Consider the following 26,941-nt stretch of genomic DNA (forward strand, 5'->3'; position numbering starts at 1 on the left):
CAGCAATCACCATTCTTTGCAAATTACGGATTCCATCCATCCTTTTTGCCTAATATGATCATGGAGACATCAGTTCCTGCTGCCGGTGAGATGGTTGATTTTTTCTTTCGTAACAATCAGTTACTACAAGAGACAATGTGCCAAGCTCAAGAGAATTTCAAGAAGAAAGCTGATTATCACAGGAGAGGTGATTTGGAACTTAAGGTGGGTGATTCAGTATTACTCTCTACACTTAATCTGAAGCTGCCTTGCCCATCACGTAAACTAGGTCCTAGATTTATTGGGCCATTTTGCATCAAGAGAAAAATTGGAAGAGTAGCATATGAACTAGACTTACCAAGGAGATTCAGGATACATCCAGTCTTCCATGTGTCTTTACTAAAACCCGTACAGCCTGATGCTATTGCTGGACAGAATGTATCACCTCAACCCCCCATTATAGTGGATGGAGAGGAGGAATTTGAGGTGGAAGAAATCTTAAATTCCAGATGGAAAGGTAGTCATCTCCAGTATCTCATCAAGTGGAAGAATTACAGGCCATAAGACAATACCTGGGAGCCAGCCTCAAATGTTCACGCGCCCCTACTGGTCAAGAAGTTTCACAAGAAATTCCCTGATAAACCAGCTTCAAGGGCATCCGGAGGCTGCCCCTAAGGGGGGGGGGGGCATTGTCACGGTTCAGTACCTGCTGTCTGGCGGCTGGCACATACGGATGCCCGTGTGCATCCGGGTGGTGGTCGGGTCTCTGTTGATCCGGCGGCTGCCTCCGTGTGCGCTATGGGCGGCATTGTTGACCCCTGCACCGGAAGTGTAGGGGTGGACGTGTTGCGCATGCGCATGCGGACGGATGTACGCGTGTGCATAGTAATACGTACGCATGGATGTGCGCATGCGTGCGTAATGACGCATGACGCCATGTTGGCGCCAAACGGCCTATTTAAGCAGGCAGAGAGCAGTACTCAGTGCTGTTGTATTGCAGCAAGTTCTGGGTGCTCTCCCGTGACGTGATTCTGTATCTGCCTTGATTACCTGCTATGATATTGACCCTGGCTCGTCTGACTACCCGATTTGGCTTTGACCTTGGCTTTGTACGATTACCCGCTCTGTTGCTGACCCGGACCTGTCTGAGAACCCGCTTTGTTGCCGAACTCTTGCCTGTACGAGGACCACCTCTGTTGCCGACCCGGACCTGTCTGTGAACCCGCTTGGTTGCTGATTCACTGCTCACCAACGGAACTGCCTGGTTGTCGAGTCATTGCAGTACCAGACTCGACCTGTGGGAGCGCTCCGGAACCTCCTCCAACACACTCGTGATCCCGCGAGCGCTCCTGCCCCTTGTTTACTGGAGATTCCTGTTTCCAGTCCAGGAACTTCAGTCGACGAGCCGCAAGAGTCGCTGCCCTCAGCAAATCGGTCTCCAACATCTGAGGTACGTGACAGACATGTTGCTGCCAAAGAGCTCCAGCATGAAATCGCTGCTGCTCCACTCTGTGAACGCTGGGCCCATGTGGTCCCCATCCAAAATGGCCGCTATAGCATAGAAAAAGCATAGGAAGTGGGGTAGAACGTCCGTTTTTTATAGCCAGTGTGTTGTGCGCTCTCCGTTTCTCATTGGTTTGTATTGGACGGATGCAACAGTCAGGCTCCGCTCCGGATACGTCTGCCGGAGGAGCCGGACCAAAAAATAGCGCATGTTGGATCTTACGCCGGAGTCCGGATCCGGTCCGGCTCCGGTCCGGATGGTACGGATGCATGTGAACGGACGCATAGACTTTCATTGCTATGCCGTGCGTCCGTTCCGTCCGTTCCGCATGCGGTCCGGCTCCGGTACGGCGATTCCGGACGGCGAACGCCAATGTGAACCGGGCCTAAGAAAACATCATTTGAGTGAGCAGCTCTGCATACCTTTTATCCAGCAAAATGGACGGTGACATAATGCTAACATTTCTATAGCGCTCTTTTCCTGTTGGAGAAAGGAAGAGCCCTTAACCAGTACACTACCCATCCACACATGTGACATCCTGCCTCACATGAACTACCAGAAGACAGTTTAGAGCAGTGGCGGCTCCAGGAATTTTTTTGGGAGGGTGCTATGCAGGTGCTGGATAATTTTGAAGGGGGGCTAGGTGTTCGTGCGCCGCCGAAAAATTTTGGGGGGGCGTGACCAAAAAGTGGCCAACAAAAGAGGGTCGTGGCCATCAAAAGAGGGCAAGAAGGCCGCAATAGCAGCATAGGGGGTGCTATTGTGGCTGGGAACGCGAAGAATCGCTCGCGTTCCCATGCCTGTCGGCCGATGACGGTGAAACCGGAAGTAGCCGCCGGCGAGTCAAGGAGCATTAGAGCGGGGCTGCGAGTGCACCGATCGGCTGCGGGGGGCTGAGGAACTAATTTTTCTCCGTTGACTTAAGTATCCCTTTAACCATACCTAGCTGTCATGACCCGTGGCCAACTATCTCTATCCCCTAAGGGCTGGTTGGGCAGGTCAGAACAACCAGTAGCTAAGAATAATTGGCGCAGTAGCTGAGAGCCAACCAATTTTAACGATTATATATAACAAGATAAGAGTTAAACTTATATGATGGCCAAATACCATTCAAGTCTGGTTGTATTGTTCAGGTCTGGTAGAAGCTCGCTTTATGTGAAAGAGAAAAAGAATCTTCCTGTTCGAATGGGATGTAATAAACTGCAATTATTTACGATTAATCAGTGTTTAGCCTATGTAAGCAGGACAACAAAACAAAGTGGAAAAGAAAAGAGGAGAAACAAAAAAAAGAAAGAAAAGAGAGAAAAGGAGAGTAGATTACTCCAAAAAACTTCAAACTTAAAGGGGCACTATGGCGAAAAAATTAAAAATTTCAGATATGTGCAAACATATACAAATAAGAAGTAGGTTTTTTCCAGAGTAAAATGAGCCATAAATTACTTTTCTCCTATGTTGCCGTCACTTACAGTAGGTAGTAGAAATTTGACAGAAGTGGCAGGTTTTAGACTAGTCCATCTCTTCATGGGGGATTCTCAGCAAGGCTTTTATTCTTAATAACGATATTCCCTAAAAAGGATTTAAACAACGATGCTGGCCAGCTTCCCTGCTCCCTACACAGTTGTTTGGCAGTTGAACAGAGCAACTGCCATTCACTAAGTGCTTTTGAAAATAAATCTCTGACAATCCACTATGAAGAGATGGACTAGTCCAAAACCTGTCACTTCTGTCAGATGTCTACTACCTACTGTAAGTGACAGCAACATAGGAGAAAAGTAATTGTTGGCTCATTTTACTCTGGAAAAAGCAAACTTCTTATTTGTCTATGCACATATTTTAAATGTTAAAATGTTTCGCCACAGTGCCCCCTTAAGTTGGAACAAACCAGTTCTCTAGCCACTATCTTCCGGATTGAGAGTAAGCTGTACGATTATTCTTAAATTTGAAAGGTCAGACCCTACGTCTTGTATAAAGATTTTTTACGTGGCTCTCATCAGATAGAATGAGGAGTGAGGAGGCTTTCCATTATCATGTTCCTTTTAAAAATGGCTAGTAACTCGGTAAAGCCCAAATCAGCAGATGATTTCCAATTACTCGCAATCATATTTTCCTATTTTTTTTATTATTTGCATTCTCTGATGTAAAAAAATACTAATACAATACAGCGGGTTGCAAAAGTATTCGGCCACCTTGAAGTTTTCCACATTTTGTCATATTACTGCCACACACATGAATCGATTTTATTGGAATTCCCATTGAAAGACCAACACAAAGTGGTGTACACATGAGAAGTGGAACGAAAACCATACATGATTCCAATTTTTTTTACAAATAAATAACTGCAAAGTGGTGTGTGCATAATTATTCAGCCCCCTTTGATCTGAGTGCAGTATTTTGTTTACAAATAAATAACTGCAAAGTGGTGTGTGCATAATTATTCAGCCCCCTTTGATCTGAGTGCAGTCAGTTGCCTAAAGACATTGCCGGATGAGTGCTAATGACTAAATAGAGTGCACCTGTGTGTAATCTAATGTCAGTACAAATACAGCTGCTCTGTGAGGGCCTCAGAGGTTGTCTAAGAGAATATTGGGAGCAACAACACCGTGAAGTCCAAAGAACACACAAGACAGGTCAGGGATCAAGTTATTGAGAAATTTAAAGCAGGCTTAGGCTACAAAAAGATTTCTAAAGCCTTGAATATCCGACGCAGCACTGTTCAAGCGATCATTCAGAAATGGAAGGAGTATGGCACAACTGTAAACCTACCAAGACAAGGCCATCCACCTAAACTCACAGGGTGAACAAGGAGAGCGCTGATCAGAAATGCAGTCAAGAGGCCCATGGTGACTCTGGACGAGATGCAGAGATCTACAGCTCAGGGAGACTCTGTCCATAGGAAAACTATTAGTCATGCACTGTACAAAGTTGGCCTTTATAGAAGAGTGGCAAGAAGAAAGGCATTGTTAACAGAAAGCATAAGAAGTCCTGTTTGCATTTTGCCACAAGCCATGTGGGGGACACAGCAACCATGTGGAAGAAGGTGCTCTGGTCAGATGAGACCAAAATCGAACTTTTTGGCCAAAATGCAAAACGCTATGTGTGGCGGAAAACTAACACTGCACATCACTCTGAACACACCATCCCCACTGTCAAATATGGTGGTGGCAGCATCATGTTCGGGGGGTGCATCTCTTCAGCAGGGACAGGGAAGCTGGACAGAGTTGATAGGAAGATGGATGGAGCCAAATACAGGGCAATCTTGGAAGAAAACCTCTTGGAGACTGCAAAAGACTTGAGACTGGGGCGGAGGTTCACCTTCCAGCAGGACAAAGACCCTAAACATACAGCCAGGGCAACAATGGAATGGTTTAAAAGAAAAAATATCTATGTGTTAGAATGGCCCAGTCAAAGTCCAGATCTAAATCCAATCGAGAATCTGTGGCAAGATCTGAAAACTGCTGTTCACAAACGCTGTCCATCTAATCTGACTGAGCTGTAGCTGTTTTGCAAAAAATAATGGGCAAGGATTTCAGTCTCTAGATGTGCAAAGCTGGTAGAGACATACCCTAAAAGACTGGCAGCTGTAATTGCAGCAAAAGGTGGTTCTACAAAGTATTGACTCAGGGGGCCGAATAATTACGCACACCCCACTTTGCAGTTATTGATTTGTAAAAAATGTTTGGAATGATGTATGATTTTCGTTCCACTTCTCACATGTACACCACTTTGTATTGGTCTTTCACGTGGAATTCCAATAAAATTGATGCATGTTTGTGGCAGTAATGTGACAAAATGTGGAAAACTTCAAGGGGGCCGAATACTTTGGCAAACCATTGTACTACTCGAAAAATCGGAAAATGAGAAATCGGAAAAATGGAAATCGGAATTTCTGCGGAATTGGACGTGGGCCTTTTTCAACCATCCCGAATATATATATACAGTATGGCTCTGCCTCTGACACAGGAGACCAGGGTTTCGAATCTCGGCTCTGCCTGTTCAGTAAGCCAGCACTAATTCAGTAGGAGACCTTTGGCAAGTCTCCCTTACACTGCTACTGCCAATAGAGCGCGCCCTAGTGGCTGCTGCTCTGCTCTGGCGCTTTGAGTCCGCAAGGAGAAAAGCGCAATATAAATGTTATTTGTCTTGTCTATTTGTCTTATATGTAACTTTGTAACGATATCTCATAGATGTCTCTGAAAATCATTCTAATCTTGCCACGGATTCCTTCTTTGCACTGAAGACTCGAATTTAAACTTTTGCTATAGTAAATCACCCAATATGTAAAACATTCTGAAACTATCGTATAGTATACAAAGAATTCAGTATGTAAGAGCCCCCTGGGATTGTCTGTGTCACACAGCAATGATCCATGGGGGGCAGGTGCTGATGGGAAGCATCCTCTGGCTTGTGAGTACTCAGACACATATAAGTGGGACGGATCAATACAATTTGTTCTGGGAAATGAAAAGAAAGAATCATACTTTAATCCTACATGGAAAGTGTTAATGGCAGATAAGTTGCAACGCTGATGTTTTATGTGGTTACCTGACCTCTGTGTTTGTGTGTTCCATCTCTGGTCTTATATCTCACTCCTCTTTTTCCATTGCTTACCTCTTTATTGAGCAACAAGAATGTGGCAGTTCAGTCCAGGCAGATGTCCGTGGTTATCCCCATCCCACGCCTTTCCCCAGTGAGACGCCCCCCCTCCTGATCGCACTGTCTGCACCACAGCAAAGCACACAGTGCATGGGAAACGAGGATCAGCGTTCTGCATTGCTGCTGCTCGCTGGGGGATTCCGCAAGGCACAGTACAGATCAGCGCCGCTTCCCCGCGAATACGTCAGCAGAAATCGCTGACTGCTCAGGATTAACGTTCTCATCCTGACAAATGAATTTCTCATGGAAGTTCATGCAGCCCCAAGCCAAAATAAATTATAATTCTATACGTTGCTCAACTTATGACTTAAAGTAACCTAAAGGAGAAACTTTTGCGTACGTACAAAAAGGGCGCCTGGACAAAAAGGGCGCGGGGTGTAAACTCTAAATAATAATTAATCATTAATAGGGTTTATAAATATAGTGTGCTATATTTCGTTTACAAATAATGTTTAACAAAATTATAAATCATTAAATAATGTTTATGAAATCGGAAATTGTGAAAACGTTAATCTTCCCTGTTTCAAAAGTTAAACTTATAATTACGTTTATAAAAAAACCAATAATATATGTTTAATTGTTATAATTGTATATTATTGTGAATAACCGTCATTTATGGTTTGTTCTTATAATAAAATCTGAAAATATTGTTTATAAAGATGATATAAATATAACTACGTTCGTAATAAGTGTTGTAATACATTAGTAATTATTACTAAAATTTTAATAAAACTATACCTAAGCCTACTCTTACACAGAACCCTACCTGTACCTATCCCTAACCCCTAGACTCCCCTGTTGGTGCCTAAACCTAAGACCCCCCTGTTGGTGCCTAAACCTAAGACCCCCCTGTTGGTGCCTAAACCTAAGACCCCCCTGTTGGTGCCTAAACCTAAGACCCCCCTGTTGGTGCCTAAACCTAAGACCCCCCTGTTGGTGCCTAAACCTAAGACCCCCCTGTTGGTGCCTAAACCTAAGACCCCCCTGTTGGTGCCTAAACCTAAGACCCCCCTGTTGGTGCCTAAACCTAAGACCCCCCCTGTTGGTGCCTAAGTACCCCTCCCTGTACCTACCCCTAACCCCTAGACCCCCCTATTGGTGCCTAAACCTAAGACCCCCCTATTGGTGCCTAAACCTAAGACCCCCCTTTATTATGTGGATAATAATGTTTTACTAATTGTGGATTCAAAAAATATTTTGCAATTTACGTTACGTACTGATCGCTTTATTTTGTGAATAATAATGTTTTACAAACAGTAAGGGATAAAACTTTAAATAATGTTTTAATTATTTAAATAAGATAAATATGTTTAGTATTTTCATAAACGTTATTCGGCACGGGTGCATTTTATAAACGTAAATCACCACAAGTTCAGTTATAAATCATTAAACATCGCCGGGCGCCGTTTGTAAACTTTATTTAGCTCCTGGCGCCGTTTATACACTTTATTTAGCTCCGGCGCCCTTTTTTCCTACTCGGCGCCCATTAAACGCTATTTATTATGGGAGTGAATGGCGGCGCCCTTTTTGTCCACTAGCGGCATGCGCCCTTTTTTCCCAGCTCCGAAACTTTTAACCCCGAGCTCCGCAGTGTTACTGGGTTATTTATTATTTCCTGAATTGATATTGTGCCAAGACATTGCAAACGTACTCATAGAGTACATTTTTTTTGCATATATATTATATAGCACTGACATCTTCTGCAGCACTTGACTTTACAGCAAAGTTCCTGATATCCGGAACGCAGGCTTCCAGAAGTCTCAACTAACCGGCATACCTGATGGATAACAGGGACTGTGCTTTGGGTGGGTTTTGAGGCTTTTAAAATATTTACTGAGCCTCCAGCAATGTGTAGAAGCCTTCCTCTTGTTCCTAGCGGGCTCCTAGTGGCTTCTGTGTATGCAAGTCTGTGTGTCACGTGACCTGATGTGAGTCAGGTGCAGAGGCGTAGCTATGGGTGGGTAAGGGGGGGAACACATGTCCCCGGGCACATCGCTGTAAGGGGGCTCAGCACAGCCGCAGCACACATGTGTGAGAGGCGGCCCACTGGCTGCCTGAGGTGCCCCTGCTTCTCTCCCTCCCTCTGCAGAGGAGTGCAGAAGGGTTAACAGCATTAAAAAAGAGGGGCACATCTGGCTATTTAAAGGGGGGCACATCTGGCTATCCGAACACGGGAAGGGTGCACATTTGAATGGGGAGAAGGAAGGCACATATCGCTATCTTTAGGAGGGAAAGGGGTACATCTGGCTATCTAAACAGCATTTGTACGTTTGACTCCACCCATGACCACATGACCACGTCCACATTCTGATGTGTGGCCATGCATATTTTGTCGGTGGGGGGGGGGGCGGGGGGGGAGAGCGCAAAAACTGTCCTTGTCCCCGAGTGCTGAAAACCCTAGCTACGCCTCTGGTCAGGTGACATGCCGGCTTGTGTGCATAGGGGAAGCTGGAAAGCTGCTTGGAGCCCGTTAGGTGTTGCACGAAGGCTGCTACACAACGCTGGAGGCTCAGCAAGTATTAGAAGGGGGGGGGGAGGTTGCTTTTTAGGCCGGTTGCTCAAGCAACTGGCAATCACATGTATCTGGAATCAGGCGATCCCCGGCGGTGCCCGATACTCAGGACTTTGCTGTCTAAAGTACATAGTCATTTTACTAAGGCAGGGGACGCACCAGTCTTTCTGTTTTCTGCATGCATTTTCTGCACACCATGGGCTTGATTCACTAAGACACATAGCATGCCTTATCAGAGTTAACATGTCTTATCAGAGTAGCCTAGGGAGCGCTGCGAACTTCTGCCCGCTAATTAGCAGTGACGAGAGCTCCACTCGTCCTGCCCTGAGCCCCTGCGGGTCCATCACTTTAAAGGACATTATCCCCGCACTTTGATTAGCCCAAAAGCCTGCCTGTCCCTTGACAGGAAACTTGATAAGAAGCCTATTGGGCCACTTAATAGACTGCCATTGAGCAATAAAACATTAAATCTACTTTGTAAATGTTTAAAGGAAACCAGAGCTGACTCATAATAAAAGTTGTATACATACTTGGGGCTTCCTCCAGCCCCATCCACATGGATCGCTCCCACGCCACCAGTCTGACGCAAGAGAAATGCGCTTTACTTGCGTCAGACTGGCCATGACTGGCTGAAGTTACGGGACCCGGTACCGGAGCTGGAGAAGGCTGAGGATGGCGGCGTGGGAGCGGTCCATGCGGATGGGCCTGGAGGAAGCCCCAGGTATGTATAACACTTTTATTATTAGGCAGCTCTGGTACACTTTAAACATAAAATAAAACCATGCAATATCCCAAAAAAAGTCATTTTTAGGAGTAGGAGAATAGATACAATGGTTTATCTCATCATTCTATTTTCACCTTGTGTTCAATTTAAGGAAAAACAGTTAAAAGAACAGTTATCCATCAATCATTCATATTGAAGTTGGATCCTCCAGTCAGAGTCGGATTTAAGCCAAGGCCATGTAGGCCATGGCCTAGGGGCACCACAGGATCAAGGGTGGGTGAGAAGCAGGCTATACAGTGGACTACCTATACTGGAGGGAGGATAGTCATCAGCCTATTTATATGGGGGGAGGGGGTCATCTGGCTTCTTAAACTAGAGGGAAGGGGAAGAGGGGTCATCAGGCTACCTATATTGGAGGGAAGGGGAGGTTGTATGGCAATATAAACTGGAGGAGGGGGGAAACGGAGGATTTTCTGGCTAACTGTACTATAGGGAAGAGTTCAACAGGCTACCTATACTGGAGGGAAGAGGAAAGGTAATTTGGCTACCTATACTGGAGGGGGGGAAGCATCATCTGGGTACCAATACTGAAGGTAGCGGCGGCTGACAGTGGCCTTGAGCGGTAAAGAGTACAAATCAGGCGGTGCCTCCAATGGGAGCACCCGTGATAATTAGGCTTAAAAAAATGGGTTGCCTTTAGTCCTGACCACGTTACAACTTTGTGATTTTACTTTTGCCAGCCAGCCTGGACCTCTTTCTGTGTTGCCCAGGCCTGAGAAAAAGACCTAGTTATTTTTGAAAATTTGCATCAGTTCATTCAAAAATGATATCACCTGGAGGGCCAACTTTCTTTCCGTCTGCCACTCTCAGTGCCATATACTGCTGCTCCTAAAACACGTCAGATGTCTGATATCATAACCCAAACAGGTCTTGATGCCTACCTCAAAGACCTCCTCGTCAAGTAGTCGTGTCCCAAATAACGCCACGCCTTCTGTGCTGATAACGGCATTGTCTTCGCGTTCCAGGAAGTGGGTTTGCTTCTTTTCACAGTCTACGTAAATGGTCACATTTTTTTTCTGAATACTCAGTGCAATCCGATGCCACCTGCCAAAGATCACCAGATACAGTCTGTGGTTTATAGGCATTTTTACTAAGCATGCATTTATTATTAGACAAAATAAACAAAAGGGATTCAATTGCAGATGACCACAGGGATTTCACGGAATTACAAATTTTACACCGGAACTTTGCAATTTCGAGTTGAAAGTCGGAATTGGGAAAACACACAGCTTAAAATGTTTGCATTTTTCACTTACAATTTCCACATAGTGTTTTCGCATTTATGTCTTTTGTGCATGCTCAGCAGATATTGTTTGCTCTAATTTTTACATAAATAGCGAAAAATGGCTACTGAGCAAGCCCGAGCACAATAAAAGCAAAACCTCTAAGAGAAAATTCTAGGCAAAATTGTAACCTATCGTTAACATGTATTCACAAATTGGAATAAACCATATTTGGTTAGTGCTAAAATATATTTTCAAGGAGGCCCCTTTTACACTTAGGCAGTTTTTTTGCATTGCGTTTTCCCCTGTCTGTATGCAGGGTAAGGCAACAGCAAAGAAAGTGTATGGGGCCCACTACACTAACCACGTCGCGTAGGAAGCTTCTGATTTGCTGCCGACCAGTCAACAGCATGTTACAGTGTGACTTCCACAGCGACGCATGGCAGGCGAAATGAATGTGAGTCAATTACCTAATTTTTAAATGCGACAGGGAAGCCGGAAATCCCAGTGACGGACTTCCTGTCCAGGTCAGGTCAAAGGACAAGGGGCGAAGGGCATGCGAGCGGCATGTGGGAGCGGCGCTATACATATGACGCTGTCAGCGCACTTTGACGCAGAGTTATATGAATCGCGTTTTTGGCGTTGCGATGCAAAGGGGGAGGCACATTACACCGCAACACTTTCCTCAGATGTAAAACCGTCCTGAATTGCAATTTCGTGCTTTCAGAATGCAAACTCAGAATCTGTGACATTTTCAATATGTTCAGAATTTTCAGGTGAAATTTTGGAATTCCATCGGATTTAAAATTCCGACCATGCCTTCTGCACGTGATGAAGAAGAAGTAGTTGCCATGAAATACCTTATATACTCGCGTATAAGCCTTATTTTTCAACACAAAAAATGTACTCACAAGTTACCCCTTCGGCTTATATGCGAGTCAGTGGAGCAGAATGGATGATGGAGCAGGTTTTGTTACTGGCAGAGGAGCATAAGGATTGTACACTAGTGATCCTGCTCTTGCTAGCTGGCTCCCTGCTGTGTCCATTCTCCCCATCCCCTGCACCATGGTGTGTAGAGTGTGCTGCTCAAGACTACTTGTGTCCCCCCCAGCTTGTGGAGAAAGAATAGTCTCGGAGGTGCAATGATCAGGTATTCTTCCTGGGTGGCAATCGCTGTGTCTCATATCTAGGATGCCATCTAGTGACGTCTTGAGACACAACTGTGTCATCCTTGGGGCACATCTTGCTATGGGGAGAAGGGATGACTTGTACTGGGGGCACATCTGGCTACTGTGGAGGGTGCTGTACTGAGGAGGGGGTTTATATGTGAGTCAATGACTTTTTCCTGGTTTCAGAGGGAAAAGTGGGTACCTCGGCTTATACACGGGTCGGCTTATATGCGAGCATATATGGTACAGAAGAAATACAGGAGGCATACATTTTCCTATTTCCACAGTTTTGTTGGTTGGGGTTGTTATGTTCTTGTTGTAAATATAAACAAGAATCATCATCAATGTAAAGGTATTACAATGTGGCACTGATGCACAAACATGTTTCACCATAGTTTTGATTGAGACCAAATCCCCTCTCTGTGTTTACCAATTAACTATTCATTTGAAGCAGTTTTTAAATGGAACCCAAGGTAAAAGGATTATGGAGGCTGACACATTTATTTCCGTTTAAATAATGCAGATTGCATGGCTGTCCTGCTGATCCTCTGCCTCTAATACTTTAAGCCATAGACCCTGAACAAGCATGCAACAGATCAGATGTCTATGACAAATCTGACAAGATTAGCTGCATGCTGGTTTCAGGTGTGTGATTTAGACCCTACTGACCAGAAAGATCAACAGGACTGCCAGGCAACTGGTATTGTTTAATAGGAAATAAATATGTCAGTTTCCCTAGGTCTCCCACCTCGGGTTCCTTTTAACCTGCTGGGCGGTCTGGACGAGCTCAGCTCGTCCATCACCGCCAGAGGCTGCCACTCAGGCCCTGCTGGGCCGATTTTCATGAAATAAAAAGGAGCACACGCAGCCGGCACTTTGCCAGCCGTGTGTGCTACCTGATCGCCGCCGCAGACCGGCGATCCGCCGCGTGCAGCAGCGAAAGGGGGTCCCCCCAGCCGCCCGAGCCCAGCGTAGCCGGAAAAAACAGTTCCGGCCAGCGCTAAGGGCTGGATCGGAGGCGGCTGACGTCAGGACGTCGGCTGACGTCCATGACGTCACTCCGCTCGTCGCCATGGCGACGAGGTAAGCAAAACAAGGAAGGCCGCTCATTGCGGTCTTCCTTGTTAATTCTGATCGCCGGAGGCGATCAGAATGACGCGTCCGGAGCGCCCTCTAGTGGGCTTTCATGCAGCCAACTTTCAGTTCGCTGCATGGAATAGTTTTTTTTTTATTAAAAAAAAACCCTCCCGCAGCTGCCCTGGCGATCTTAATAGGGTGGTTAATAGTGCTGTTTAACGCAACTGAAAATTATCTCTAGTTTAAAGGGGTAGGAAAGCAAAAAAAGTGAGAGAGGGTTAGTATATTACCCTGTAGTGCCAAAAATAATTCCAGGTACAACTCCGTTGTACTTGGCGAAATACATTTTTCTGATTCTGATTAGGTTTTAGGTAAGTTTAGGGTTTAGTTTGGGTTAATAGTTATGGTAATTATTTGGGCTAAGGAAAAGTAAGAATAATAAATTAGGGTGGGGTAGAGTAACAAAGATCAGGAGATTAGGGCAAGGTATGTAGTCTGAATTCTCATACACACAAAGGAACGCAGCCAAGGCAGATGTTCGGGGCCGTCTTGATTGAGAATCTAGCATGTGCACAGCTGCCCACCAACATCACCCAAAGGTGTGTCATGATAAACTAAGGCACACCCCTCTATACAGGGGCGTAACTAAAAATCCCTGGGCCCCCTGCAAAACTTTGGATGGGGCCCCTCGCCCCTTTCTGCACAGGTAAACTGAGAACCAATGCTATTCAATTGGCTAGTGCACACTTGTATGTGTTTTCCCCATGCAGATAAAAAACAGACAGCAGTGAAGTGCTGCACACAATTTCTCTATCAATTACATTAGCTTCTGTGACAAAACGTGCATGTTTTCACACATACAGACACACATGGGGCTTTGTTCACTAAACCGTGATAACTCATATCACGGCCACGCTATTGTTTTCGCGTTTTGCGTGCAAATTGCGAATTTTTGCGCCGGTCAACACTAGCGCGGCCATGATATGAATTATCATGGTTGAGCTCCCAGCCTTAGCTAATTACTCACTCTGTCCTCTTCCGGTGGAGCAGAACTGGCTCTGCAGACTCCTCAAGCATCACTACAGTACAGAGCACTTGGGGAGGGGTAGAGAGGCTGAGGTAAAGAAGCGCTGTACACAAGACCCTGCTGAACACTGAATAGGGACTGTCTACAAATCTTTGTCTGTAAAACGTTGTATGATTCGTTATCAGTGACTGTGCAGATGTAGTCATTAGAACAATTGTGCAGAAAGCAGAAAGCTTTTTCTCTCCGTGCTCTTAGTTGTCAATCTCTCAGGGCTCCCCTGTGGCTGCATCCTTTGCAGGGTTTATTGTTACGCCCCTGCCTCCACACCATGCCAACCAGACTCTGCTCTGTTAGGTGTGGCACCGTTGTCCTTTCTCCCATCTCCATAGAAACTGTATAGACTTATGCCTGGAACTCTGGCCCCAGGGATAAGGTTCTTGCCCCTACAGGTGACAGTTATAATAGTGCGTGTGTATTTGTGGACTAATTAATGTCATACTTTGCATCTTCCAACAATGGCACATATGTTAATGGACACATGCTTTTTCCATCCTTCTGTGTGTGTATATAGTATCCTATGTGCCCTGGAATGCTTGAAAAGACCTGGGATTGGGCTGAGCTCTGCACCGATGGGAAATCTAATAGAATTCCAAAGTGTAAGTGGATTGTAGCTATAGCGGGGGATGATTTATTTAAGCAGATGTTCAGTGGTGCGCAATGAATATCTGGTGTGTTTAAAGCACTACTTCAGCCTTCCATTTTTCTAAATGGGTATGATAGAAAATTTGAAATAATAACTTATTCCAATAAATAAAATGAAAGTCCCTGGCTGGCTGCATCCGGTGGCTCTTTATTGATAGTAATATGGCAGTTCCTGCTCAAACACTGAGGGGTGTGGGGAAGGTAAATGCTTTATTATTGCTAAGGATGACAGTTATAGTGCATGTGTGACCAGGGGTGTTGCTAGGATCCTAAGAGATCCGGGGCAATTTTGGGCACTCCAGCTTAAAATGGGTGTGGCCATGCACCAGAACATCGGTGTGGTCATGGGTGGAGCAAAATTTACATGAACTTTACAGCGGTCTAAGTAGGCCTGCCCAGAAAAATGTTGGAAGAAGCCTCCCTCTCCATTAATACAAAAAAATTGCATGCTGGATGCTGTGGTGCCATGCTGGGTGCTGTGGTGCCATGCTGTGTGCTGTCGTGCCTCTATGGGGCATGCGGGGTGCCAATGCTGGGTGCTGTGGTGCCTTTATGGGGCATGCAGGGTGCCATGCTGGGGGCTTTGGTGCCATGCTGGGTGCTATGGTGCCTCTATGGGACATGCGGGGTGCCATTCTGGGTGCTGTGGTGCCATGCTGGGTGCTGTGGTGCCTCTATGGGGCATGTTGGGTGTTGTAGAGACATGCGGGAAGCTGTGGAGCCTCCATAGGGAGCATGCAATGTTGTGTGTGTCCTCACTGGTCCTCCCACCGAATCCACCTTACCAGCAGAGTAACACAGCAGGAGGAACTACTCATCTCCTCCATCTACTCTCCAAGTCTGGAGAGATCCTCTGTAGCAGGCAATCAGACACTAAGGGGAGAAGCCCAGAAGAGAATATGTCTGCAGAATCTGGAGACTAAGTGGCCGAAAATGGCTACTGCTACCTGCTGCCTGGGGGACATTCAGGGCACCCCAGAATAGATCCGGGGCACGTGCCACTGATCTTTGGGGCTAGCAATGCCCCTGTGTATGACAGTTATAGTGCAAGTATGTACGCATCTTAAATAAAGTGAGATAATTCACAAGATATGTTTGGTGGATCCACCCCTTTGTTGCTTTTTTATCAATTCAAGTTTTCAGTTAACAAAATGCCTCTGCAAATAACTGGAAAGTTTAAAGTGTACCTGTGGTGACATGTGACATGATGAAACAAACATGTGCATGTACAGTGCAAAACATATTAAAGTAAATGGGAACCGTCGGCTTAAAAAAAAGCCAGATACTTACCTAAGGAGATGGAAGGCTCTGGGTCCTGTAGCCTTCCCTCTCCTCTCCCGATGCCCGTTCCAGCTCAGGATCCCCCATAGCAGCATTCGACCAATTTGGTCAAATGCTGCTATCTCCACCGCCAAAGGGAGGCTACGGGAAGTCTTGGGGCGCCCGAGTCCTCCCGAAGACGGGCCGCTCCATACTGCATGTGCGCGAGTGCGCAGTATGGAGCTGCCTGTCTTTGGGAGGACTCGGCTCTCGAAAGACTTCCAAAGTCCCCCGCGGTGGGAGATTCAAACGGCGAAGGAAGCACTGCACAAAGGGCACCGGGGGTGGAGAAGGAAGGCTCTATAGGACCCAGAGCCTTCCCTGTACTTAGGTAAGTATCTGACTTTTATTTTTAGGTGACTGATCCCATTTACTTTACTAACCAGGCTGTTTTACTTGTTGTACTTTGCTGCCTGAAAGAGTTCATTTTTAGGCATGGAAGTGACAGCTTCTGTCTTGTCGGTACCTTTTCGAGAATATAGTAAACATCACTGATAAGCAAAATACAGCCATACAAGTTTTCTTGGCAGAATACAACTTCTGAGGGGAGAGATAGAAAAAGGTCAATAGTTCATGTATTTTAGCTCTGGGACACTTAATAGGCTGCCACTGAGCAGCGGTAACAAAACATTCAATCTACTCTGTAAATGTTTAAATATAAAATAAAAATCATGGGACCTCTAAAAAAGTAATTTTTAGGAATAGGAGGATACATTCAATTGTTTATCTCATGAGTTTATTTTCACTTCGGGTTAACTTCATGACCATAGGCGTCGGGAAGGTGGCAGCCCCTGGACTGAGAGCAGTGGGCGGGGATTAGCAGGGAACGATCACGCACATGCGGGATTATTACCTCCCAATACATGGAGTGGACAGAGCTCCGTGCTCAGCCTACCACCCGCGATCACGGCTGACAGGCTGTAAAATAGAAAAAAAGAGCCGGTATTTGTTTGTACAGCACTGCGATCTCTTGCAGTATTGTATAGCGGACAGCTCTGTCACTGAGCTGTCCCAGGAGATGCTAACATTGCAGCAGCAATGAGATGCCACCAGCAGAAAGCTCTGTTGGTGGCAACAAAAGGGGGGCAGATTCATTTGTGTGCTAAGTTGTGTGGCTCTGCAGCGAGCTGTTCCAGCTGCAGAGCATTGAATTGTAAAAAATAGCTTGGTCCCTGGGGGAGAAGGGGTTAAGCCTGTGGTCCTGAACTGGTTATTAAGGTAAGACTTCCCTGCATATCTCCCTCATAAAATCAACTCCTTGGCGCTGGAAGATGTCACTCCAGCATGTAAAGGGGCTTCTGAGGAATTCAGCATTCATTTCCGATGAATACATGGGGAAGTGGAAGTCCCTTTGAAGTGTAAAGATGAAACTGCAGAGGACATGGACCAGCTGGTCTGTATGTACCGAGGAAAGCCCATTACCATAATGACATCCTATTATCCGCAGTGCACGCTGCTCAGACGCCTGACATGCCGCTGCTTGTCTTACTACTAAAATTACCAGAGGAATCACTTACTGAGCTGCTTGATAACAAATGCACATTGTGAAAGAATTAGTTGTACTGAGCCTGTTACTTTAGTAGCAGACTTGTATTTACATTGTATTTGTTTTGTTTTAACTGGTTCTGGTCCCCTAACATGACCACTATCGTGAAAAACTGTAAAATTTGAATTTCATTTGTATGAATATGTATAAAATGTACATTTGTCCCAGAGTAAAATGAGCTAGAAATTACCTGTCTCTTATGTTGCTGTCGCTTGCACTAAGCAGTAATAAAAAAGGCTGACAGATCTGACAGATTTTGGATTAGTCCATTTGCTTATGGGGGATTCTCAGGGTGTTCTTTGTTTTCAAAAACATTTATTAACCTCCTTAGCGGTATGGCCGACACTGTGTGGGGCATGCCACTGTAGAGGTTTTCCCGGCCGATCGGGACCCGCCGGAATTCATTTATTTGTTGAATTGTAACCTTTAGAAACTAGCTAGCACTATGCTAGCTAGTATCGTCTTCCGGCACCCCCCGATTGCCCGCATCCCCCCCGATCACCCGCTGGATACATTACCACGCCGGGATCCAGCGATCGAGCAGCCTCCAGCTCAGCTCCGGTCCTCACCATGGGGAGGATCGGGACTGCGCATAGTGTCGGTGACGTCAAGATGTCATGACGTCATGTACGATCCTCCCTATAGTGAAGACTGGAGCTGAGCAGGTAGGCTGCACCTATCGCAGGATCGAGGCAAGGTAATGTATCCAGCAGGCAATCGGGGAGGATCGGGGGGGGGGGGGGGGGGAATGTCCGGAGGTGCCAGCAGACAATACTAGCTAGGCTGGTGCTAGCTAGTATCTAATGGTTACAAATAAAATAATAAATTAGCATGGGGTGGGATGGGACTTATAGTGTAAAACCTCCTGACTGAGCGGCGTAACACTCAGGAGGTTAAGTGGCAGTTGATCAGTCTAACTTGCCCAGTCCACTAGATATTTAGCGTGCTGGACCCGCTTCTGAGGGAAGTTACAGGGTGACACTTCCCACCTACTTTTGGCTTTGCATGCTCAGGATATCAGGAGAAATCCATTAATGCAAAGAAGACAAATGTCAGTCCGGCACTGCAGTGCAGCTGTGTATTTATTCAGTGTGGGACTGGACATCAGTGTAAGAACATGCTGTACAATTGCAAGACGGTGCTTGGCAGATGTTGTCCTACCGTAGGTGAGGTGGATGGATGTTAAAATACAAGGTGCAAACGGGCAGCCTGATGGCTGTGTCGCACGGCGGTACTTCTTCAGAGGTTACATCCATGCCAACTGCCAAAATAATGTGCAGGCATTTTGGGAAACTTCCCAGTTTTATAAATAGACCCCTTGGTGAAATATACTGTAAGTGTATATTCTTCTGTTCGGTAAATGCTCTAGGCAACCACAAAGCAGTTCATTTGGACGTCCCTTCGGTAGCTGCATAATAGACTGCCATGTAAATTGCAGCTATATGGCGGAGGGGTGGCGAGTCGGGCACCAGTTGGCTGCAGCATTACTTACATTAAATACTAGTTGATTGGCTACCAGTTACCCTTGTGGGCCAACAGACATGCATATATATATACTATATACGTATATATATATATATATATATATATATATATATATATATATATATATACCAACAGCATTGAATGTGTTCTATTAATGACATAAACATGGCAACTACCACTAAATAGAAAGAATGTCAGGGCTTAGCATTGCTTTCAGCAGCTGGTTGGGTTCCAGGGAAAGTTTGTGTGTGTTCCTGTAATCCTGAAAATTGCTACAGTTAATCCCAGAGGCCTGCCTTATCTGTTTCCTGCTTAGGATCGTCATCAATCACACTAGATGAAGTAAGTGAAGTGTGGTCCGGTCGGTGTTGTTGTGGAGCAGAAATGCAGACATCGAACCAGCAACTATTGATTTGGAAAATACCTTTAAAGGGGTTATGTGGGAGGGGGGGTTCAAAATAAAAATGGGCACTTACCTGGGGCTTCTACCAGCCCCCTGCAGCTGTGATGTCCCACGCCGTCCTCCAACGATTCGGCATTCCCCACCGCTGCTCCCGGTCTAATTCAGCATCTGATCCAACTGCGGCGAGCGTGTTCACGCGCGTCATCGGGAGCTTAATGCGCAGGCGCAGTACAAGCGGGAGTGCACACTATTCGTCTTATAAGACGAATATAATTGACTGGTGCTGGTGGTGGGGAACCGAGGATCGTAGGAGGACGGCGCAGGACATTACAGCTGCAAGAGGCCGGTAGAAGCCCCAGTCTGTTATTATGTTCAAATCCCCCCCAGAGAACCCCTTTTATATCTAACAGTACATGGTTTATTGCAAGCTTTCGAAACCTTAAGTTTCTTCTTCAGGCATCATACTGAACTGGATCAGCTGAGGTTCCATGATCAGCCACTAGAGACTTGTTAGTACAGGTAATATTAATGTCACAGACTGCACTATACTTGCATTATATGCTCCCAACCTTTGTCACTGTTTTCACAGCTCCCCTCTGCTGGTTCTTGGTTTGGTCTCTTCTGGCCTCCTTATGACTGAACATGGCTTCACTTCCTGTTCAAAGTACAACTAGGCTGTTTATTTGCAGATGGCCGCCACCTGCTGCATAAATTTGGAACTGCAGCCAGAACTTATTTCCCCCCTGACCTACAGACTATTTAAGATAGATGAGTGAACCTGACTTAAAACTTCAGGCTATTTAGGGAAGATTGGAACAACTGACATGTGCTTTAGAAAAAAGGCAATCCTGACTCTCTTTTACCCAGCTACTTCCAGCTCCAGTTCTCTGACGGTTATCCTGCCTACTAGTTTCCAGGTTGCCCTTCCAGTCCAGAACCTGTTTCCAGTCAGTCTTAGTTTCTTTTTTCCCCCCTTTTTTCTTAATTTCATACCCGGTTGACTACCTGGACTAGGAAATAATGTGTTGCTGCTCACAGTGAAGACTTGCTGCAGGTTTCTATTGGGAGTGATAACACAGGGTTCCTGCTGCTTGGCCAGCAGGTGGATTTCCTCTGTTTTTCCACCTCCCAGCCCGACACTGCTAAAGCCAGTGGAACAGGCAAACAGTTTGAGAAGGCAGCTCTACATCAAGGGCACATGAAGAAATGCTACCTGCCACAAACATCTACCCAGTGTTGGACTGAGTGGCGAAAAGACTGAGTAAATCCACCTGCTGGCCAAGCAGCAGAAACCCTGTGTTATCACTCCCAATAGAAACCTGCTGCATTGTGAGCAGCAACACCTGATTACTGCTGCTTGGCCAGCAAGTGGCTTTCCTCAGCTTTTCCAGCTTCCAGTCCGATACTGCATCTACCTGGCTTTGATGATTGTTACATAAAAGGAACTGTGCAGTTGTGTCCCTGACTGTGCCTGTCTCCTGTAAGTGTTCATCTAGGTTGTCCCCCCTTTTTTCTTAATTTCATACCCGGTTGACTACCTGGACTAGGAAATAATGTGTTGCTGCTCACAGTGAAGACTTGCTGCAGGTTCCTATTGGGAGTGATAACACAGGGTTCCTGCTGCTTGGCCAGCAGGTGGATTTCCTCTGTTTTTCCACCTCCCAGCCCGACACTGCTAAAGCCAGTGGAACAGGCAAACAGTTTGAGAAGGCAGCTCTACATCAAGGGCACATGCAGGGGCGCCGCGAGGCATAAAGCGAACCAAGCGGTCGCTTGGGGCCTCACAATCTTAGGGGCCTCGGCGGCTCCGTGACGTCGGCGTGACGTCACTTTTTCCCCGCAGCCCCGCCGGGCTGGCAGAGCAGAGCAGGGCTACAGGAAGATGGCCGCCGCCGAAGCCCTGCTCTGGAGACTATGTCTCCAGTACAGGGCTTCGGGTGGCCATCTTCCCGACCCGTAGCCCTGCATGAATCAGCGCGGGAGATTGGAGGAGGAAGCCAGGAAGGGAGCTCCGTGGGAACTGCGCGCCTGAGAAGCCGGCCGGGAGAGGAGACCAGGGAGAGAAGACTTCTGCCAGTGCCAGCCTGCCAGGTGAGTAAATTCTTTTCTTTTTGCAGCCGCAGCCCTAATTGCGAATTTGCGATTGATTTCTGCTGAACTGTGCCCTAATTGCATTTGATATCTGCTGAAAATGTGGCCCTAATTGCGATTGATTTCTGCTGAACTGTGCCCTAAATGCGTTTGATATCTGCTGAAAATGTGGCCCTAATTGCGATTGATTTCTGCTGAACTGTGCCCTAAATGCGTTTGATATCTGCTGAAAATGTGGCCCTAATTGCGATTGATTTCTGCTGAACTGTGCCCTAAATGCGTTTGATATCTGCTGAAAATGTGGCCCTAATTGCGATTGATTTCTGCTGAACTGTGCCCTAAATGCGTTTGATATCTGCTGAAAATGTGGCCCTAATTGCGATTGATTTCTGCTGAACTGTGCCCTAAATGCGTTTGATATCTGCTGAAAATGTGGCCCTAATTGCGATTGATTTCTGCTGAACTGTGCCCTAAATGCGTTTGATATCTGCTGAAAATGTGGCCCTAATTGCGATTGATTTCTGCTGAACTGTGCCCTAAATGCGTTTGATATCTGCTGAAAATGTGGCCCTAATTGCGATTGATTTCTGCTGAACTGTGCCCTAATTGCGTTTGATATCTGCTGAAAATGTGGCCCTAATTGCGATTGATTTCTGCTGAACTGTGCCCTAAATGCGTTTGATATCTGCTGAAAATGTGGCCCTAATTGCGATTGATTTCTGCTGAACTGTGCCCTAAATGCGTTTGATATCTGCTGAAAATGTGGCCCTAATTGCGATTGATTTCTGCTGAACTGTGCCCTAAATGCGTTTGATATCTGCTGAAAATGTGGCCCTAATTGCGATTGATTTCTGCTGAACTGTGCCCTAAATGCGTTTGATATCTGCTGAAAATGTGGCCCTAATTGCGATTGATTTCTGCTGAACTGTGCCCTAAATGCGTTTGATATCTGCTGAAAATGTGGCCCTAATTGCGTTTGATTTCTGCTGAACTCTGCCCTAATTGCGTTTGATTTCTGCTGAAAATGTGCCCTAATTGCGTTTGATTTCGGCTGAAAATGTGCCCTAATTGCGTTTGATTTCTGCTGAAAATGTGCCCTAATTGCGTTTGATTTCTGCTGAAATGTGGCCCAAATTGCGTTTTTATTTTCTGGTGTCTGGGGTAACTGTTGCTGCATTTATTATTTAATGGTCATAGTTGGCTATATTTGCTGTGCTACGGTTAAGCTTCGCCCATACAATGTCATGGCCGCGCCAATCTTTCGGCGCGCTACGCGCGCCTCAATCACCCCAACATCCATTTTTTCCCCGCAAACAGCCCCGCCCCAATCCGCCCTCCTGCTCCACCCACATGTCATGGCCACGCCCACTTATGCGGGATAGCCACACCCAGTATTTTCTTGTTTGCTGGTGGCTTAGCCCTTTAGCAGCTAATCTATTAAGAGGCTTGTAAGTGCTCCAGGCCAATTTATTTTAGCACCTTTTGTTTTCTTCTTTGTTACATTTCCTTTCTACTATTTAGAACTGCTGTAATGTGTATTTGTGTCCACTTATCACTAGGGGGCAGTGTGTGACAATAACAGAGTACTTCTGCGATCAGTTTCTATATTTTCTGCTAGTAGAGAGCGATCAAAGCATTCCAAGAATTTACAGCACAACGAGATCTGCCCACTGAGGTCAGAAGCAGTGCACAATCTCAAACAAGATAACTCTATTGAAGCTGCTAATGAGTTAAAAGGCATGTTATTAATAAGATGTGAAAATATCACCAATGAGAAAAGTGAAATGGATCGGGCCCACTATCTATTATAAAGTTGCATTAAAAATATTAACAGACACCACATCAACCATATAAACACATATTGATCTTGTGAATAGAGTTGTGGCGAACGGTTCGCCAGGCGAACATCTCTGGGGGGTTTACTACTTCCGGGTCGCTCTGACCCGGAGTATTACGCCTGCGCTGCCCGGCGGAGCACGTCCTAGATCGCGCTCCAATTGCCGGGCACTCTCTGCACATGAGCGTGACGTCGTTCATGACGTCACGCACATGCGCAGAAAGTGCCCGGCAACAGGAGCGCGATCTAGGACGGGCTCCGCCGGGCAGCGCAGGCATACTACTCTGGGTCAGAGCGACCCGGAAGTAGTAAACCCCCCAGGGATTCAGAGATGTTCGCCGGCGTACGGTTCGGGAACCGTTCGCCACATCTCTACTTGTGAAGACACAAGTAGATACTTCTATGACAGCGCTACTCACTTGCCATCAGCCAGATTGATCTTCCTGAAGTAAGGATACTTCTCCGGAGGTGGATTTCCCAAGTGGTCTTCATAAAGGAACACGGGGTTGCGTCCGATCTCCACGCCCAGCTGCTGGACACCCTTTTCATTGTAAATGGAGAAGAGGAAGAACTGTGCGCCTTTCCTGACTTTCAGAGTGGTGAGGATGGAGAAGTCTTCTGGGAATGGGTCTCCTGAACCGTGGAAGATGGGGATCAAGAGAAGAGGGTGAACCTCCAACTCTCTCCAGAACATGAGCACAAGCATGTTACTGGAGATCTTTGTTTACTACACATTTTCCAATACTAACAGCCATATATCTGCTAAAATAACACATATTTATTACTCTTTGATAAATGTTTCCGAGAGTGTGGAAGGCTAGCACTAAAAGTACAAAACTCAATCTGAGTAGTATTCTTCTGGGATCAGCCATAAAGAAGCCGGCCAATCTGGAGGATCACATAGACTTAGCAGATTGGATGAATTGCTGCTTTAGTGAATATTTTCTATCTCTGCTGAATATCTAAAGAGGAGGAGTGGGTGAAGCTAACATAAGAGGAAGCTCCAGGGCCACAGCTGGAATAGCAGCCTTTTCTCTACTGACTGGAATTATTGTAAGATTTACAATATATTGTACGGTATGTGAAGATATGATCCTGCTGATGACAGCCAGTAGAAGCCACTAAAGGGAGATCATGCATTTAAAGTAAATGGGAACCGCATTTAAAAAAAATGAGACAGATAGTTACCCAAGGAGAGGGAAGGCTCTGGGTCCTATAGAGCCTTCCAGCTCCTCTCCTGATGCCCTCGATCCAGTGCTGGCTCGCCCGGTAGCAGTATTTGACAAAATTAGTCAAATACTGCTTTATCCGGCCGTAGAAGGCTTCAGAAGTCTTCAGGGAGTGCTCCTGAAGAAGGGCGGCCCTGTACTGCGCCTGCGCAAGCACGCTCTCTTGCAGACTCACGCCTGTGCAGTATGGAGCCGCACGTCTTCGGGAGGACACGGCTCCCGAAGACTTCCAAATACCCTTTCGGTGGGGGTTTGAAACAGAGGGGGGGGGGGGGGGGGGGAAACAGCACAGGATAGAGGGCACCGGGAGAGGAGACGGAAGGCTCTGTATGACCCTTCCCTCTCCTTAGGTAAGTATTTGCTTCATTTTTAAAAAAATGCGGTTCCCATTCACTTTAAAGGATAACTGCAGCGAAAAAAAAAACTAATGATATAATGAATTGTAGGTGTAGTAAGGACGATGAATGCAACATTAGTAGCAAATAAAAGAGTCTCATGTTTTTAATTATATAGCTTGTTTTTATAATATTGCGTCATTCTGTCATATATGCAGTTTACACACCACACTCTGTATTTTAAGCTATAAAACAGAGCAGAGCTAATGACCTTTTGAACTTTTCTGCAGTAAAACCTTATCAAAAACCGTTTCTTGGCTGTTTAAGTGCTTTTGAAAACAGGACTGTATTTGACCAAAGTTGGGTTGAATAGCTCAGAGAAGCTCTAATAAAAACTGTAGTTTTTTTAAACTCTTCCTGTACTGTAAAACAATATGAGACTCCCTTCTTTGCTACTGATGTTCTATTTCTTGGCTGTTCTACACATACAATTCATTATATCATAAGTTTATCTTTGCTTCACGTTTGCTTTAATGTGCATCATGTATGTGATGGGCAGGCCTCTTTTTTTGGGTATATCTACTACAGTATATGTGGTTATGCCTAGACAGTGACCTGCATTGCAGTTTTCTTTTTGTTTCTTTGTTACATTAGCAAGTCAAATGTATCATATATATTTTTTCTTCTTTTCTGTCCATGCATTATAAAGTTGTCCAACCCACCTGGAAATAGCTGTTTGGTTGGGGCACTAAAATGAGTTCTGTTCTCCAACCGGAAAGCAATATCTGTCTCTTCAATTCCTTGCCTGTGCGTACAAAGTCCAGATGCTAACGTTACTCCTTCAATGTCTTCGTTGAGTTCCAGAGCTTCTAGGATGTTAACTGGCGTGGCTGGAAAGGAAAGATGATTAGTCCAGCATGCTGGCACTTGGAACGGCTGAAAACTGCACATATAATGGCAGCTCGCGTCACATCTAGTACGCATGGCATAGTTTTACACAAAAAAAGAACAACCGTGACAAATGAGGAAATTATCCCGGACAGCTATTACTAAAGCCTTGATGACACATTTTCAATTTTCTCTGGTTTAAAGGCTCCAATTACAAAGAAGATTACTTTGGTGGAACATTTGACTACTTCCAGCCTTATGTCTTTTATCAATCTCATTCAGTAGCAGCATGCCTTGATGTGTGTCTCAATCTGTTATAGTGAGTAATGAACCGTTATTAGACAAGCAGGCTTTCCAAGCCCTCTAGGACATACATGTCAAACTCTGGCCCACAGGCCAAATCTGGCCCGTAGTGCCATCAAATTTGGCATGCTAACGGTTTCTCCATTGTTTATTATATTTGGCCTGTGAGCACCTGAGTGCTAAGCTTACACAGCTAAGCACTTAAACTATGAAGCCACATAGTGAAGGGAAAGGGGCAACCAGACACCAGGGAACTGTATAAGAGAGGGAAGAGGGCCACTACACACCAAGGAACTGTATAGGGGAGGGAAAGGGGTCATTAGACACCAAGGAGCTGTACAGGAGTGGGAAGAGGGTCATTAAGTACCAGGAAACTGTATAGTGGAGGGAGGGGGGCCACTAGACACCAGGGAGCTGTATAGGGAAGGGGCATTAGACACCAGGGAAGTGTGCAAGAAAAGGAAGGTGACCAATTGACTTCGAGGTTGGCCCGCATCTTGGTCCGAGTTTTCGATTTCATCCCACTGTGTATTTGAATTTGACACCCCTGGTCCAGGATCATTTATCAAGTCCAATAAAGAACAGAACTTCAAAGTGACCCTGCATCCAAATCTAGGAAAGTCCAGTGAGATGGAAATAATCCCACGTTGATGCAGAATTATGCAATTTTGTATGCAAATATGTGCAACTTAAAAAAGGACCAATTGGATCTCAGATTGGCTTCATTCAATTGGTCCAATTTCAAGCTGCATAAATGTTGTAAAATGTAGCTTTTCTCCACTCGCATAGCAACGGAACGTGTTGCAATCATCATGCCTTGTACAGTATGTAATTTCAGGCCCACTTTCATCAGTGGATTCAAAGGAATTAACTT

At 45.7% G+C, this 26,941-nt stretch overlaps 1 protein-coding gene across 5 annotated transcripts in view; it reads right to left on the reverse strand.

The window, feature by feature from the left end:
- COL5A3 (collagen type V alpha 3 chain) overlaps positions 1–26,941 on the reverse strand; it is a 340,614-nt gene that overhangs the window by 160,063 nt on the left and 153,610 nt on the right. For 4 of the 5 annotated variants that reach the window (XM_068274411.1, XM_068274408.1, XM_068274409.1 and 1 more), the window contains exons 2-4: positions 25,599–25,766; positions 23,732–23,945; positions 10,314–10,476 (exon numbers count right to left, since the gene is read on the reverse strand). In XM_068274411.1, coding sequence (XP_068130512.1) covers positions 10,314–10,476; positions 23,732–23,945; positions 25,599–25,766 — 545 coding nt within the window. Of the gene's footprint in view, positions 1–6,091; positions 6,154–10,313; positions 10,477–23,731; positions 23,946–25,598; positions 25,767–26,941 lie in introns of those variants that run through there. The other variant, XM_068274413.1, reaches the window with a different exon arrangement.

This window comes from Hyperolius riggenbachi, chromosome 3 (assembly GCF_040937935.1).
Source record: "Hyperolius riggenbachi isolate aHypRig1 chromosome 3, aHypRig1.pri, whole genome shotgun sequence".
Lineage (NCBI taxonomy): Eukaryota > Metazoa > Chordata > Amphibia > Anura > Hyperoliidae > Hyperolius > Hyperolius riggenbachi.